The 15,813-nt window shown below is 43.4% G+C and overlaps 1 protein-coding gene across 1 annotated transcript in view; it reads right to left on the bottom strand.

Moving 5' to 3' along the window:
- Positions 1-8,196, bottom strand: part of PPP1CB (protein phosphatase 1 catalytic subunit beta) — a 30,331-nt gene extending 22,135 nt beyond the window's left edge. The window contains exon 1 of the mRNA XM_075412836.1: positions 7,894-8,196. Within this exon, the coding sequence (XP_075268951.1) occupies positions 7,894-7,945 (52 nt within the window). The 5' untranslated portion in view covers positions 7,946-8,196. The remainder of the gene's footprint in view (positions 1-7,893) is intronic.
- Positions 8,197-15,813: the final 7,617 nt, after the last annotated feature.

The following is a 15,813-nucleotide window of genomic DNA, read 5'->3' as shown; positions in this document are numbered from 1 at the left end:
ACTGGCTGTTGGAAGGTCTATGAGAATCATTTTTTGCCATGCTCTTTCACGTACTGGACAAAATACATTTAACCTGTTCTGTCACACTGTTTCTGGTGAGCCTCTCACTAAGTAACTAAGCTGCTCTTTCTGCGGCATCACAAGTTTCTTAATTCCTAAATCAGCTGTGGTATGCACAGCTGTCCTAAGCATTTATGCTGTGTTCTCCAATACCACGTGTTCTGTTTACTGGACAAAACACTCACAGTTTTAGCACAATATTAAAACCCAGACAGACTTGTCCTAAGTCTTAAAAAACTGAGCCAGCATTATCGCTAAGAAGCAACCTTCTTTCCCTATACTCTGTTTTTTTTGCAAGCATGTGCATTTGTGTGATCACACAGTAAACTGCATCAGCAAACTGATCTTTTCTTTCTAGTACAAAGACACAACACAACGAAAATGTAATTTAAATAGCTCCCCAACCTGGAGAATACATTCACTGTGAACTTGGGCTAGGACTAGTGAAGGAATAAGCAGCTGATCCTGCTTCTCTTCATAGTAGCTCCAGTCAAGCTTATTTCTGAAATTATGACTTTAGGGATCTATTTTGCCTAAGTAGATCTAAAAAAAACCCAAAATTACAACACAAGACTGCAAGCATGCAATTTTACAAATTGCATACAAGCAATTCCCACAAGCTTGCACTCCCCCCCCCCCCCCCCCCCGTAGAATGTTTAATGATTGGTGATTAACAACTATGACATTTAACTATTTCTTTCTTTTACTTCAAAGTATTTTGGAGTATTTGATGAATCCTGAACAGCTTCTCAATAGCAGGAGCAGAACAGATTCGGAAGCCAAAGGTGGCATTACCAATGACTTGGAAAAAAAAACCACCCCAAAACAGTTCCTCACACTGATATTGGAAACATGTTCTGAAGTTACCTGCTCTCAGCATTGTTAAAATCCAGATTACATATTTCCATGGTTTTAAGTCAGGAATCCTACACTGGATTTAAAAAGTGCCTTTTATTTTGGAAAGCAAAACTACTCCCTCGAAGTGTTTTCTTATTCAAATTGTTCAGCTGTTACCCAGAAGCAGCCACTCCCTGTCTTGCAGCAAAACACAGAGTTAAGCCAGCAACACAAGTGTTCAGAGTTGCTGTAACAAAACTAACCTTAGAATGGCTTTCATTCATGTGTTATACCGGTGGGCATCAATAACATAAATGAACCCCTGTCAGAGCTTTGCTCAATTCAGCAAGAAACATATTGCTGAATATACAGCTCTTCTGTACGGTGTATGCAGCAAAGCCCTGCACTTTCCCCAGGGTACATCATCTGAACTCCCCACTAAAAAAAGAAGGATTAGCCTTCTAGATAGTTTTTTCCTGAAGAACTGTGCTTTTATGTCCAAGTAATCTTAAAATCTTAATAAATTTACCTTCACTGGATACCCTTAATACTAAGTATTTTGCTGAAGAACACAGTGATTGTTTGTGAACTCATTTTAGCTGTACATACTTAACATCAAACAAATTCACTGCAGAGTAATAGACTACCCAAGCCTTTAATTTCCAATGAGGACAATAACCAAACAATGAAGTATTCTTCTACCCAAACTTGAATTTACATTCTTAAAATACATAATCTGCAGCAGAATTAATGCTCATGGAATGGGAGCTTCATCAGAAACTAGTATTGCTTCAGGGGATACCTCAATAAGCCCACGGAAACACACAAGTGTCCCTACACCAACCTCCATCCATTATATTTGCTTGTCATGGACCACCTGCTGCTTCCTTAAACAGAGGTTCCATAAACTGATGGTCTCAATCATTCTGTATTATGCACAGTTCCAAGAATTGCCAAATTCAAGGTTGATGGACAAGATTACATCTGTTACTCCATTCTGTAAGCAAAATATGTAACCCTAATACTTGTTATTGGTCTATATTTACTGTTTGCTTGATTACACTTAAAACTACAACTCATGAGACTAGCAAAGCATAACGTAGAAGCCTCTCACTATGCTATATTACACAAAGCGGCAGCAATTCCTGTTCTAGTCCACTTTGAAGGCTAACCTAGCATAAAAAAACCCAAAGAATTTCAGCTTCTTTCTCCAGGTTTGACTTACTTTTCCTACAAAGCAGTGCTAATGAAATTCCTAAAATTTGAGGAATCACAGAATCACAGAATGGTAGGGGTTGGAAGGGACCTCTGTGGGTCATCTAGTCCAACCCTCCTGCCGAAGCAGAGTCAATCACCAAGTTACTTTATAACTCCTGAGAAGTATGAAGTAGAGAAGCTGTAAAACAGAAAACTAGGGTTTTACAGGACCTCTGCACCTCTTCAATTTCTCAGGTATTTCACCAATACGGTTATATGGAATATACACACAAAAGCATTGCATCAAATTTGATATTAAAATACCACAATTCATACAGAAGACTGCTGCGAAACTAATATGACCTAGCCTATGACAAGTTACACAAGTCAGAGAAGGCAGTAAACAGGTTCATTTCTATGTCCAAATTATGAAGCAGATACATATCATTAGAGGCACCTCAAGTTGCAGTTAAGAATGGATTCCTCTATACAGACACCCCCCCCCTCCCCGAGTACAGCATCTGATCTTACTGAGTAATAGCCAAATACAGTACGCTTGACTTCACAGTGCTAAAACATATACTGTGACAGGCTTTTTCTTACCGTTTTAGAAGTTACATACCTACATTTGGTGGTCACCAATGAGCATTTAATTGCAACTATCAAGTATTAAGAATATTCTTATCTACATTAAATAAAATCAGTGATTTTTTTTTCCCTTTTATACTATGTCTTAGTTGTACTCTGAGCAAGACACTGAATCACTCAAGTAAAAACTGAGCTGCAGAATATCTAAATGAAACTATTACTGAATCATATAGCCTTCAAGTTGCAAAACAACCAGCCAGAATAAAGGAATACCAGCACACACCGCCTGGTGCTGGGCTCTTGGCCTTCAGTGCAATTTTCCAAGCCAACTATCCCACTCATCATGCACTTACACAGCTAAAGATGAACTGGCTGATATCTGCACTGCTGTACAAAGCCACCAACAGACATCATTTTTCTTTCTATCCCTTCTCCCTGTTTAACACAATACCGACCCTCTTAGAAATATATGAAAACTGCCTATTTTCTTTCTCTCTAAAGACTAAGGATATTTAGAAAAGACATCCTTTGCAAGAAACTCCTTATTAATTTTTCCTTGTTTATTTTTCTAATAACAAGATTATACACTGATGCCACACCAAACCAGGTAACAACCCTTGTTTATTCAAGGTTCACCTACATACTTAGATTATTGCTCTGCAACAGATCATTAAGGTCTATTTTTCTTCTCTATAACTGCCTCTTTTTCAGTATCAGTTACGGAGCCAACGGAACTGCAAGCACTACTACTGTATCATATCAGACCATCAGGCTGCCTGGATGGGTTAATTAGTTAAGACACTAATCAAACAAGAAATACATCATTGACCATAATACATTAGCCCAGTAGCTCTACAGCATTTACTAATAAGGAAAATCTCAATAATTTCATAAACATTTTAAATCCAACTTCCATTTGAAAAATTGAATAATATTCAAATTTCTATCTTTATCACAACCTGCAAGACCTCTGAAATCAGAAGAAACTGAAGACTGCAGCTTTCTTCGACATCACATGACACAGTAAGAACACTACGCAACCAGCTTTTAAGGCAATCATAAAAATCACATGAAGCTGAACATTGAAGCAATAACAATTCTCCCTGTCTACTGGAAGCTTCACAACTTTCTTGGATACGTATTTCCCAGCTTCTGTGACGGATCAGTAGTATCAGAAGTGGTACCTTCTAGTCGCACCAAAAATAATTTTGTTTTAGAACAGATCCACATTAAATTCCATCAACTGAATTCAGGTCATTAATTTGAAATAGGTTAGCTAGACTTAGGCAAGCAAGAGGTCTTGCCTAGACAAGGTAAATTTGTTTGCACAGCTATACATATAAACCCTCTTCACAGAAATCCAGCTTGTATTTAAGGCTACTATATCTCTGGGTTTTCCCAAGAACACCCTCTCCTCCATATGGTAAACTCCTTGGTGTTTACCAAGACAGACACCTGTATATCTGAAAGTGCAGAAAGTCCAGTCTAGCTGGGCTGCCTTATATCCAGAAATCTTAAGAGACACTTACAGCACAGAAACAGGAAGCCCACCACCCAGGCAGAAATATGGCAGTCTTACTTAACACCATCCACTGCACTCTTTACAAGTAAGGTCACACCTGTTCCAGCATCCTTGCTTAGATATGGAGGGAACTTTTCCACACATCAAAGCTTAAATTAGCTTAGAGCATGTCTTAAATGTAAGCCTGGTGTATCAGTCTAGCTCAGCATTTTCGCAAATTTCAGGGCGTTCCCCATAAAGGAATATATAATGTGTCTAGATGGGACAAAACACAACATATTCCACATGGGCCATACTCATGACAGTCTCTGTGCGTGCACACTCCTGTGCTGTCCACAGCTAGAATGGACTGGGAAAATCTATCCACCAGATGGCATAGCTGGGAACGGGGGGGAGGGAAGTCAGCACACTGAAGCAAAAATGAGGCAATCATCTTTTTGTGTACCACAGCACAACTAAACCTGACCCATGACTAGAACGCCGAGTACTCGTGCAAAAAGAAAACAATCTTCAGACTAATTCAGCTTATTCACTTTCACGGTCACACATCAGTCTAAAAGTATTTTAGCAAAGCTACGGAATTCTGTGTTTACATGACCTGTAAGTCTTTGCAAACTCATTTATGAGTGATTTCTTTAGATAAAGAGATCTTATAATAAAGCTAAAAGTATCTCCAGTCAGGCACACATCTAAGAGCACTAGCATCTCCCCCATTCTTCTAGTAAAGAAACAGCAACAGGAATTTAAGTCTGGAGGTAGAAGAAGTAAGAGAACGCATTGCTACATTCAGACTTACAAGCATACAGTATACACTTTAGTTTTACTTCCCTCCAAATAGACATCATTTATAGAGTATCATTCACAAGTAACCAAGTACTAGACACATTGCAAGAGAAAGTCAATTCAAAACAAGCTGTTATTCCTAAATTCATCACTTAACCAATGAATAAAGAGGATCAGATTTTGACATATGCAAAAGAACATGAAATGAAGAGCTGAAGTCCAAGCAGACTACCACCACGTATTACACTACGGTTGAGTCTTTCTGAAAACTATTCCAAATTTAACTCAAGAGTTAATCAAACTGGCTTCCAGCACTCAGATCTCTAAAATAAGTACACATTCAAGATGCATGCACATGCATTGAGGGTTGGGGAGATGTTCTTGATGAATTTGCCTAAGCAGCCTGGCTATAGGCCACCTCATACTGGTATCTCAGAAAAAAAAGAAAAGAAAACACATGGAGGGTAAGATGATTTAAGTAGATAACTCCAACACAGGTAAAAACAGTCAAAGTAACCTAACTAAAGTAAGAGCAAGAACTCACAACAACTAATATCACAGCCTACAAACAGGTGTGACTAACAGGCAACCTGATGACAGCAGGGAAGTTTCCTGTTGCTGTGACTTTTGATATGTATTTGCTTTAAAATTTATGTGCAACAGCCACTGAAACAAAATTGTAGACTGCTATTCAAACCTAAAGCCATCCATTTCACTTAAAGCAACCAAAAGGACTAAGTATGTACTGCATGGCAACATTTCATAAAAGTGTCTTTTTATTATCACACTGTGCATTTTTACAGCTTAAAAGCCACATTTCCTTATCCTTTAAGTCAAAGCTGAATTGTGAGTAATGAAGCCAAAAAACTTGCTTTAAACTAATTAATTACTCCAGAGATAAGAGTCAACAGAAATTTTTCTGTGCAGGCAGTGTTGGGAGGGATTGGTACTCACTTTACCAGAACAGGTCAGCTAAGCAACAGCATGAGCTCCAGAATGTGAGCTGCCAACTGTACAAGAAAATGCTTCACTGTGAAACACTACTATTTGAACCGCAGCTTAAAATATTGTATGCTAGCAGTACAACAAATAAAAGATGTTACATGGAAGCAAAAATAATTCATACACAATGTATTCTTTCAACAGTTTTTTTTTTCCAAATAAAGCCTACAAGAATTTATTCCCTTTCAGATACAAGATATTATACACGGCATCCTACTACTGTTAGTAGATGACAAGCAGAGAAAAAACACCCCACCTCCCTCAAGAGTCTTCCTAATCTCTGCTCAGAGGGAGAAAGAGATTAAAAACTATAAGGAAAGCTTGGTTCAGAAGTTGCACATACATAACCCTAAAGATTAGACTACTGTGGAATATAAAGCACAGATTAGGTTGCTCGGACACAAGGCTTCCAATCATAACCCCAAAAGCTAGAAGGTTGCAACACAAGTATTTATGGTGTATGCAAAAGGTATGGAACATGTATTTTAAAAGTCTTAGTTGAAGAGTAATATTTAAGACAACCGAGAGCAGTACAATCCAACAGGTTGCATACCAAAACACTGCAGAATCTTCTCCTCTTAAAGCAATCTATATTTAAGTAACTACAGTGATGAGCAAATAGGAAAAGTACCTTCCAAATATTTTTTTAAGTGTCTCAAGAAACCCCACCACCACACATATACATGCATTTTTATGCCCCCCCAAAAATCTGCACTACAAAGTCAATGTTTACCAGGTTACTATTTGGTTTCAACATCACGAAAAAGGGAGCTTTATCTGCATTAGTGATCAAAGACAAAGTTTAACTGATAGTACCTACAGGTTTCTTCATACTATACTACACCACAAACCTTAAATCACAAACACAAGCACAATCGCTCAAAGCCTTTACATATTTTAAAATATTGACTTTATTGTTCATAATTAAGTTACACATCTAAAAAGAACAGCTAGTAACTACTAAAAAAAAAATCCTCAAAGGCCTAAAACCTCAGCCTTGTAGTAACTCTGCTGAACAAAACTTTCAGACTCACAAAACTTGTTCCACTTCCAGCACTGTACATACTCCAGAAATTCCTTTCTATAAGCCTTCTGCAAAGTGATCCAACTATCCAAGGGGTACAGCAACCAACTATGTGAACAGCACACACGCACGCATATACTCTAATCCCCAACTAGCCAGGTATTTGCTGAATATGGAATAAAGATTAACGGGAGAAGAGGCCTAGGAAGATTAAACATCTAAAAAGACATAAATAAAAAGAAAACGCTAAGGTTAATTCCGTAGCTTCTCCAAAAGCAGGGAGTCAGTTTCCCCCTCAGTTTTAGGGAAAGGCTCACTAACACACACAGAACCCTTCACAGCTTTTATTAGCCATCCACGAAAGCCACTTTTGGAGCCTGCCCGGTCGGCAGGCAGAGGAATGTCAGCCCACTAAACCCCTCCGCTCCCACTGACGCTCACGTACACATAACTCCATGCCTAACGCAGCTTACACACATAATTTTAAACACCAAGGACTGCGACTAACCCAACCGGAGAAGGGATAAGGCCGCCCACAGCTCAGCCGGCGCGGCTGCTCCCCCCCTCACGCGTCAGCCAGACAGGGGGGAAAGAGAAGAAGGAAAGCGAGGGTTTTCCTTCTTTAAAACAAGGGAAAACGGCCACTACAGCGAGGCAGGGCGGACGGAGCCCCACGCACACAGGACGCCCCGAAGCCCCCCTCCTCCCTCCGAGGGGCCGGCCAGGGCCGGGCCCGGGGCTCGGGCGAGGCGCGCCAAGCCCCCTCCCGGCCGCCCCCCGGGCGTGCCCCGCTCCCCCGGCCGCCCCGCCCGCTCCCCCCACCCCGGCAGCAGCGGGCGTGGGGCGGCAGGCAGGCGGGGCTGCCCGTTGCCTCGCTCACCTTCCAGCAGCCGGGTGATAAGGCTGTCCACGTTCAGCTCCCCGTCCGCCATTTTGTGGCCACCAGACTCGGTCCCGGGCGGGGAGAGGGCGGGGTGGAGGGCGCTTCACGGAGGAGGAGGAGGAGGAGCAGGGAGCGGCGCCCGCAGCTGCAGTGGCTCCCCCCACCCCCCTCCAACACTCCCCTGCGGCCGCCCGGCTTCTCCCGCGCCGGCAGCCGAAAACGCCGCGCCCGCGCCCTCACCGCTAAATGGGGAAAAGCAGCTTCCCCTCCTGCCTGCACCTCCTCCCCGCCTCAGTGGCCGGCAGGGCGCATGCGCCCCGCGCCCCGCCCGCCCGGCCCACCGCCCCGCGCTCCCCGCAACGCGCAGGCGCCGAAGTGCTGGCGGGCTCCGGGGCGCATGCGCAGAGGGTCACCGACCCTCTCTCCCGCCTTCCCCGGGGGTGGGCTGGGCGCGGCCGGACGCGGCGGGCCCTGCTCGGCGGGCTGGGGTGGCCACCAGGTCAACCGCCGGCCTTACGGGAGGGAGCTGCCCCGCTCTCTTCCCGGCCCGGGCCTCGGAGCTGGGGGGTTCCTCCAGGTCCGGCTCCCGATCAGCCCCTTCAGGCCTCCACAGGGCGAAGGATGAGGAAGCCTTTCCCGTCCTGAGGGGCTGGGCAGCACCGCCGGCTGTCTGTGCGGCTGGCGGAGCAGCTCCGAGGGCTTCATGGCGGCTGTGGGGACACTGGGCACTCCTCGTGGTGCCCCACGCCCTTGCAGCGCAGTGCTGCAGAGAGCGGTGGCTTTGCCTTGAGGAGAGGCTGCGTTGGCAGCCAGCAGTTACGGGCGAAAGGCAGGAAAACGAGTCCTGCGTGTAACCTGTGTGTCACCCCTGCTTCTGCTGAAGCTGCGCCTGTGAAAGCTCACAGTTTATTAAAAAAAACAAAACCCAAAAAACTGTCAGAACTGGAATGACGAGTTGTGCTCTTTCTAGCCCTCTGCTAACGCCGTTGTCAGAAAAAACTCCTAACCAATGTGGTTCATGTTTCACTATGCCTGGACCTGCTTGGAGTACTTTTTTGGTGATTTCTGAAATGTGTTTGGTTTTTTTTTTTGTCCAAGATGAGCTCTCTAAAGGCACGTTAGTTTACATACTTTGTCAACAGATGCTTGCCTGGGATGGACAGAGAAGTGCTTTAAAACGCAGGTGGTGAAAACTTGTGAACTGGCGCAGCAGAGGCGTACATGTGTGTTGACAAAGTAACACAGTGCAGATGTTCTAGAAAAAACAGGCCACTTCTTTATATGCCTAAATATAGATGTTGATGTAGAAACTTAACTCCGTGAGCTCAAACTTGAATTTTCCATCGGTTCGTACAAGCCAGCAAAATCCTGTCGCCTTAACTAATTTCAAAACCCATTTTTTTATCTCTCGATTAGGAGAAGATTAGTATGAGCAAAACAAAAGCAATTAGGACAAGGTGGGGCAATGATTAGGTGTCAGATGATGCTAGATGTCCAGACAGTCAGGTAAAAGAACACTTGTTTGAAATACCTATGCAATGATAACAAAGTTTCGCTTGATACACTGAAGGAAGAGGAAGAAACTCCAAAAAAGAAAATTGATTTTGTATCTCCATTTGTAGGCAACATATATGGAAATGTAATTCCATCTGCTCTGCTGAAAGCGCATCCAGCTATTCTTTCTTATTTTTCAAATTCTGCCAGTAGTGAAAAATCCAAATTAAAAAAACGTTGAAATATTTTTCTTTCCTTTTTTTGTCAAACTAGGAAAAATAATTATTCAGCTTTTAAAAGGATGTTCCATACCGCAGCTACTTGATTGCTGCCAAAACTAACAGATCCACAGCCCCTCTTGAGCTTTTAGGAATTGTCCCAGTTTCATTTCAAATAGCCGAACTGCCCTGAAGGTTATTTTAAGCCATCGCAACATCAGGTTCAGACATAATAATACTATCACAGAACATTCTGCATTAACAACAAAATGGGGATATAAAATTACCTTTCACTGTGGCATAAAGATACAATTAATTTGTTTTCCAAAACTCCAGAAGATACTAAACTTTCAGATATGCTGAGCAAAACGTAATTCCATAACAACTGTTTTTATTAGGCATGTCAGCATGTTCCAGAAACAATTCAGTGGCATATCATAATAACAAAATAATTTAATAAGCAGCCATGCTATGGAACATAACAAGCAAAAAATACCTTGCTTCTTTCCTTGTAGATGCTGGGCCAGGGTATTAGTTTATTTTACCACATCACATCTGAACCCACATTGACCTACGTAACTTCTGCCACTGCGTTCTTGATGATCTCTGGTAAATACATTAGGCTTGTTTTTTCTACTCCATTTCACTGCTTCTCCAGTTTCTCAGCTTTCTTGAGGGGCTGATGGATAGCTGGGTCGTACGCTGAGGTCAGCACCTCACGGGACGCCTCCTGGTTCCCATCATGGCTGCACCCCGGCTCGCACCCCAACCGCGGCATGCCGCCCCTCCATCCGCACTGCCCCACCAGCTGCCTGTGGGCTGCCAGGCCCGGGGAGGACGGTCACCTCGCTGCGCTGCGTTTGCCTCCCCTCCGCCCTGCTGCGTAGCTTGAGCTGGGAAACGAGGATGCGAGTTTCTCCCTTGGTGGATAAAACTTGACAGGTCCTGCGGTTTACGTTGGCGGAACCCCAGTACAGCAAATAGAATTAAAAGATCAGAGCGTGAGGCCTGTTGTCTTCTGTGATTCAGAAAGAAGTAGTGAACGTGGACTGCATGCGTTTTCTTTGATCAAGGGGAGATGTTCAGTAATTTTTGGCATTGTATCATATGCAGGTACAGGCCAAAGATACCTAACTGGTGATTTAAGTAGCAGGAGGAGCTGAATGTCATGGATGCCTGTGGCATACTCTCATTAATAATTCTCAACTTTCTAAACTTCCTTTTGGTTATTTTGAAATTTCCGCTTACGTCCACCAACAAGGCTTTGCATCTAGCTTTGCCCTACTTGGTCTCAGTGTCATCTACCCTAAATACCCAGTGTGTCAACTTTCCTCTCCTTACCCGCAAGCCGTCTCAAGGTGTCCTTTCATTTGCACTGCTCTTCTGCTGAGTTCACAAGATTTGAAGGAAAGACATTTCCAAAGAAGGTGACAAAAAATTATATTAGTAAGTGTCATTCCCTAAACTGTGGCTCTAGACATGAGTTCTTATTTGCGCTGCTGCAGAGACATTGAGACCCTTGCACCCCCGGCTACAGAGCACTGTCTCAGCATCTCTGACGTTACCTGCTCCTTCCTAGTAACCCTCCATTGGCTCAGCCAGTACTGCTGCTACTCACTGAGCTTTAGTGTGCTATATGCCCTTTTAAGTTATTTACTATGCCATTGCAACTGCTGCTTTCAAAAACCACAGCCCCAGCTACATTGCTCTCCTAGGTCTGTCATCAGTTACCTGCTAGACAGCACATGGCGGTATTTTACAGCGTTATCCTACCACTACAGCGTGTTTCTAATGTACTCCCACCTTTACCGACTGTAACTCAGGGCTGACGGCAGCTGTTACGTAGACGGGAGGAGGAAGCCGGGAGGAGGCGGGTGGTTAGTTTTCCAGCGTGTAATTAGGAGCGTATTCTCCCTGGGCAGTGATAGCTGAGGCACCGCTGCCTTCTCAGTGGCCTTCTTCAGTTTGTGACTTCAAACAGAAATCAGTGATCCACATCAGCAGTGTGTTTTCTTAGGATAGTTTGTTTACAAAATATTCACGGGTCCTGTTTCTTTATTCAGAAATGGCAAGGAACTGTATTGAGGTAATCTCAAAATATATGAACACAGCAGTTAAATTATCACTATTTTGTCCCAAAAGTTTAGATTCAGAGACAGGTCCAGAAAACCAAACAGATCCCACTCCATGGCACTTTCTGAACGTTTTTATTTCTGTCCGAATAGTATGTCCTTCTGAGGTTTAAAAAAAAAAATAGTCTTCTACACACTGAGGTAAAACCAAGACTTTCTCAACTTTCCTGAGTAATTAGAGAAGGAGGAGGTGACTCCCAAACTGGCCAGTGGTTTGAGTGTGGAGGCACGTACCTAGGATGTGAGAAGCTCTTCTCTGAACTGCTGCATCCGAGGCGGGTCTCTTGCTATCACTGTTTGGGACTGCAACACTGTATAAATAGCTAAATATCCACTTTTATGGACTGGGCAGGGACTGGAGTCTGCGGTGGGTGAATGCCCCAGTCACTCAGAGATAGAGCTGGTCTTTCTCTCTTGATGTAGATATTATAGTTTGTAGAAACAGTTAAATATTAATCCAACCGAAGAGGCGGGGTATTATTAAGGCTACATGCTTTGAATATCCTACATGCATTTTACATTTATTCTTTCCCCTTGAAAGATCTAATAGGTAAATCAGAGTCAGCCTTAGCCTCCCCAGGTTGTTGTCACACATTTGCTCATCATTACCTGGGCAAATTTGGTGAGCTCTCAGCTTTAATTCCCACATCTGTAAAATGGGAATAATAGCATGTGAACCTCTGCAGGGAGTGAAGAGACATAACTGAAATATTTGAAAGACATGATGAGATCTTTGGTTCATACACAAATGTGTTTGCTGTAATCATCAAAGCTTTAATATCAGTATTTTTCGAAGAACAAGATTTTTTTATAGATTAATACTGACCCTCGATTCCTGTGAGTGTAGTTATGTCCTCATTGCCTTTTATGCATACTGAAAAGGCAGGGAAGGTCTAGATGTTCCCTTATTTTCTCTGGAATTAAAACAACAAAACAGATTGTTGATGTCAAGAACCAGTGAGGAAACAGTTAAAAAAAAAAAAGAATGGAAATTTCAATCCCCTAAGTGTGACTTGAAAGTCCTGTTTTGAAAAGAGCAGCCACCCCTGCCGCATCCTGATAGCCCCGAGCTGCGTTAGGGAGCCTGGGCAAGATGGTCGCTGCCTGGAAGGCACCAGGGAGAGCCTCCCGGGAGCCGCATGCAGAACAAGGGCAAGGTGAGGCGTACCCAGTGATACCTATTGCCGATTACTTCATCTCTCAGTGTCAGAACTATTTAAAAGTGTGAGGAGGGTTTTTTTTTAATGATATTTATTAGCATATGACACAATCTCAGTTCCCCTGGCAGCCTGTCCTACTGCCCACAAACTATCAGAAATACACAGCACCTGCTGTGGCGTTATCCCCCAGGCGAGGAAGGGGGAAGGATTCCTGAAGCAAAACAAGGCGAATAATTTGGGCCTGCAGGATCTGCAGTTTGGGGAATGTCAATCAAGCTTACTGTTCCTCTGCTTTGCAGAGAAATGTGTTCTCCTCCTGTTTCCTAGGAAGGAACAGCTGTGAGAACTGAAAGTGTCTGCATCCATTTTCCTAAGTAAACACGGGAATATTTAGTTTCAGCAAACCCAGATGGTTTATGCCCTGTGAATATGATGGCATTTGACACAAGCAGCCATTGTTGCACAAAATGTGTGCAGAGCATTAGAAGGAACTCCTTGAAACTCAGGGGTCCAACACGAGAAATGAAAGCTATGAAGGCAGCAATAACAGACTTACCAAAAAACTCCCAGCCTGCATCCAGGGATCTCCAAGTGCTCTCGAAATATTATTAATCAGACTACACAGCAGTCCATGAAGTAATTAAATTTTGATATATGTTTCTCACGGAGGGTTAGGCTAAAGAAGAAAAGGTAAATGAGTTCCTCCAGGTTATACAGTGAGTCACGGTCTAGTCTCCTGTGTGCTCTGGCCATCCATCCATGTGTCTCTTTTCTTACTGATGCCTCTCTAGCATTCTGTGTCCTCAGCCGTATTCCCAGGACACGATTTTTAGATGTGAAACCATTACTGTTAATAGCACAGGGACAGGACTGCGGTGTATGCAGCATGTATCACCATGGCTGGGACATCTGAGTGCTCTATGGGGAATTTGTAATATGCTAAAGAGATTTGTGAACAGCCCTCAAACCTCTGGCTAATGGCAGTTGCAACGGGTGTTAAGTGTCTGAAGATGCTGAATTATTTGGTGCTTTTCATTGATTTGTGTAGTTATTGCTTAACGTAACTCTGTAGTAACAAAGCATCTCTTTCCTACCAACATGAAAGTGGTTTTCAACCACTCAGTAATTACACGGTGCCATTCTGATAGCTACACCATTTTGTTGGACTGCGGGGAGGCTGATGCGGTTTGCTCGAGATTACTCCTAGCTTGGAGAGCGAGGCTCAGGGGGCTTCAGGCCTTGTGGTCACTGATGGCTGCAGCACATCTTCCCGAGCCAAATCCAAACCCACTGACTCCCTGTTGTCTGCGGTGTGTGAAAATAGGCTTGGGAAGGACTTCTTTTTACTTGCAATTTCAGGGTGAACCTGCCCAAGAAAGCACGTCAGTGTTGTGGATCACTTAGGGCAATGCACATTTATTGTGAATCATGAGGCACTGCTTCAGAGTCCTACAGCTGTGAACCCCAAAGCGTGTCCTGGCTGCAGGACACAGCAGAGGTCCAGAATGTCTCCTGAGGCATTGGGTTCCTTCGGTTTCCGGGAGAGAAGCTGTGTTGTGCTCTGCTTTATCCCATCGTCTGCGTGACGGAGGGTGTGCCGCTGAGCACACCTGCCCTGCAGTTGAGGCGAAGCTATAATTTAATATACTTCATGATCAGCATTTTAAGAATTTGAATTTGCCATTTCTCCATTATGTAATCACATAAGAATAATAACAATAATTTAACTAACACAATGTACGTGGAGTTTTGCTTTTGCTTCTTATGTAAATCAGAAATATTTAGCAATGTGTTACAAAACGGATACACGTATTTCAGAGTGAGATGCAAGAGGTTACTTTGATTCAGAAAACTCAAAAAGGAGCTGTTGGGAAAACCTTTCTTACAAAGAATGAACTATTTAGTTGTAACTCTTCATCCTGTGGCTTATTCACTAACATAGAAACTGCAGAGCTTCAGGTGTTTAAATTAAAACAAACAAACAAACAAACCCCACAGTAATTTCCTCCTTTGTAGAGAAATTCGGATACTTAGTTTAGATTCAAAAACTGAACTGATACACAAGTGATGAATTTGATCCTCAATTTAGATAGTAACATGAATCACTAACAAAACAATGAGGAAATAGCTAATCTTTAGGTACAAAAGAACATTTATTTTAGTTGTTAATCTGCTCATAAGAAGCAGATACTCTCTACATTTAAAGTACATTCCAGAAGAATTAAAAAGAAATTTAAAGTCAAATTCAGATATCAAAATGTTTCAGATACCTTGACTTCCACCAAACTGCAACACATGCTGCTCATTCCTATTAACTTATGTGGTATTTTTATTATCTATCAAGTAATCTATTATATCCTCGTTGTTCTGAAGTTAGTTCACCTGCATAAAGCCCAGAAGAGCAGGAGCTGGGAGAGACTGCATCACCGTGACTAGTAGCAATGGGTCACGTTGATGGATTGAAGCCTGGACTCAGCCAAACCCAGACTTACTCGGAAAGCCTGGACGGGCTTGGCTAGAAGGAGGCCAGTCGCTGTCGTAAGTGAGGTTTTGAGGGGTGTACACTGTGGCCCCCCAACAGCGTATCCCAGGTCCGTGGAAACACACGTGGCTGGGGTCCGCTACACAGTGCTCTCTCGGTGGTGGCAACGCCGGCTGGAGGTGGTGTCCCCAAGCTCCCGCTGCGATTTGCCATCCCTGCAGTCGTGCTGGTGTGTTTGTGGGATTGCCCAGCAAGCCAGCAGCCCACAGAGATCCAGATGAACAACAACCCCCTCTCCATGGAAGGCACTAGCGTTATCCCATGGGGCTTTGAGCGACCTGCTGTACAGCACATCTCCCAAACACGCGTGTCCCAGCTGAGCAGACCGAGGGCCGTGGTGTGAGGACAAAAGGGGCAGTGGCAAATGGTGG

The sequence above is a fragment of the Opisthocomus hoazin genome, chromosome 2, assembly GCF_030867145.1.
Source record: "Opisthocomus hoazin isolate bOpiHoa1 chromosome 2, bOpiHoa1.hap1, whole genome shotgun sequence".
Taxonomy (NCBI): Eukaryota; Metazoa; Chordata; class Aves; order Opisthocomiformes; family Opisthocomidae; genus Opisthocomus; species Opisthocomus hoazin.
The sequence above is the reverse complement of the archived record's forward strand: the minus strand, read 5'-3'. Positions and strand labels throughout refer to the sequence as shown.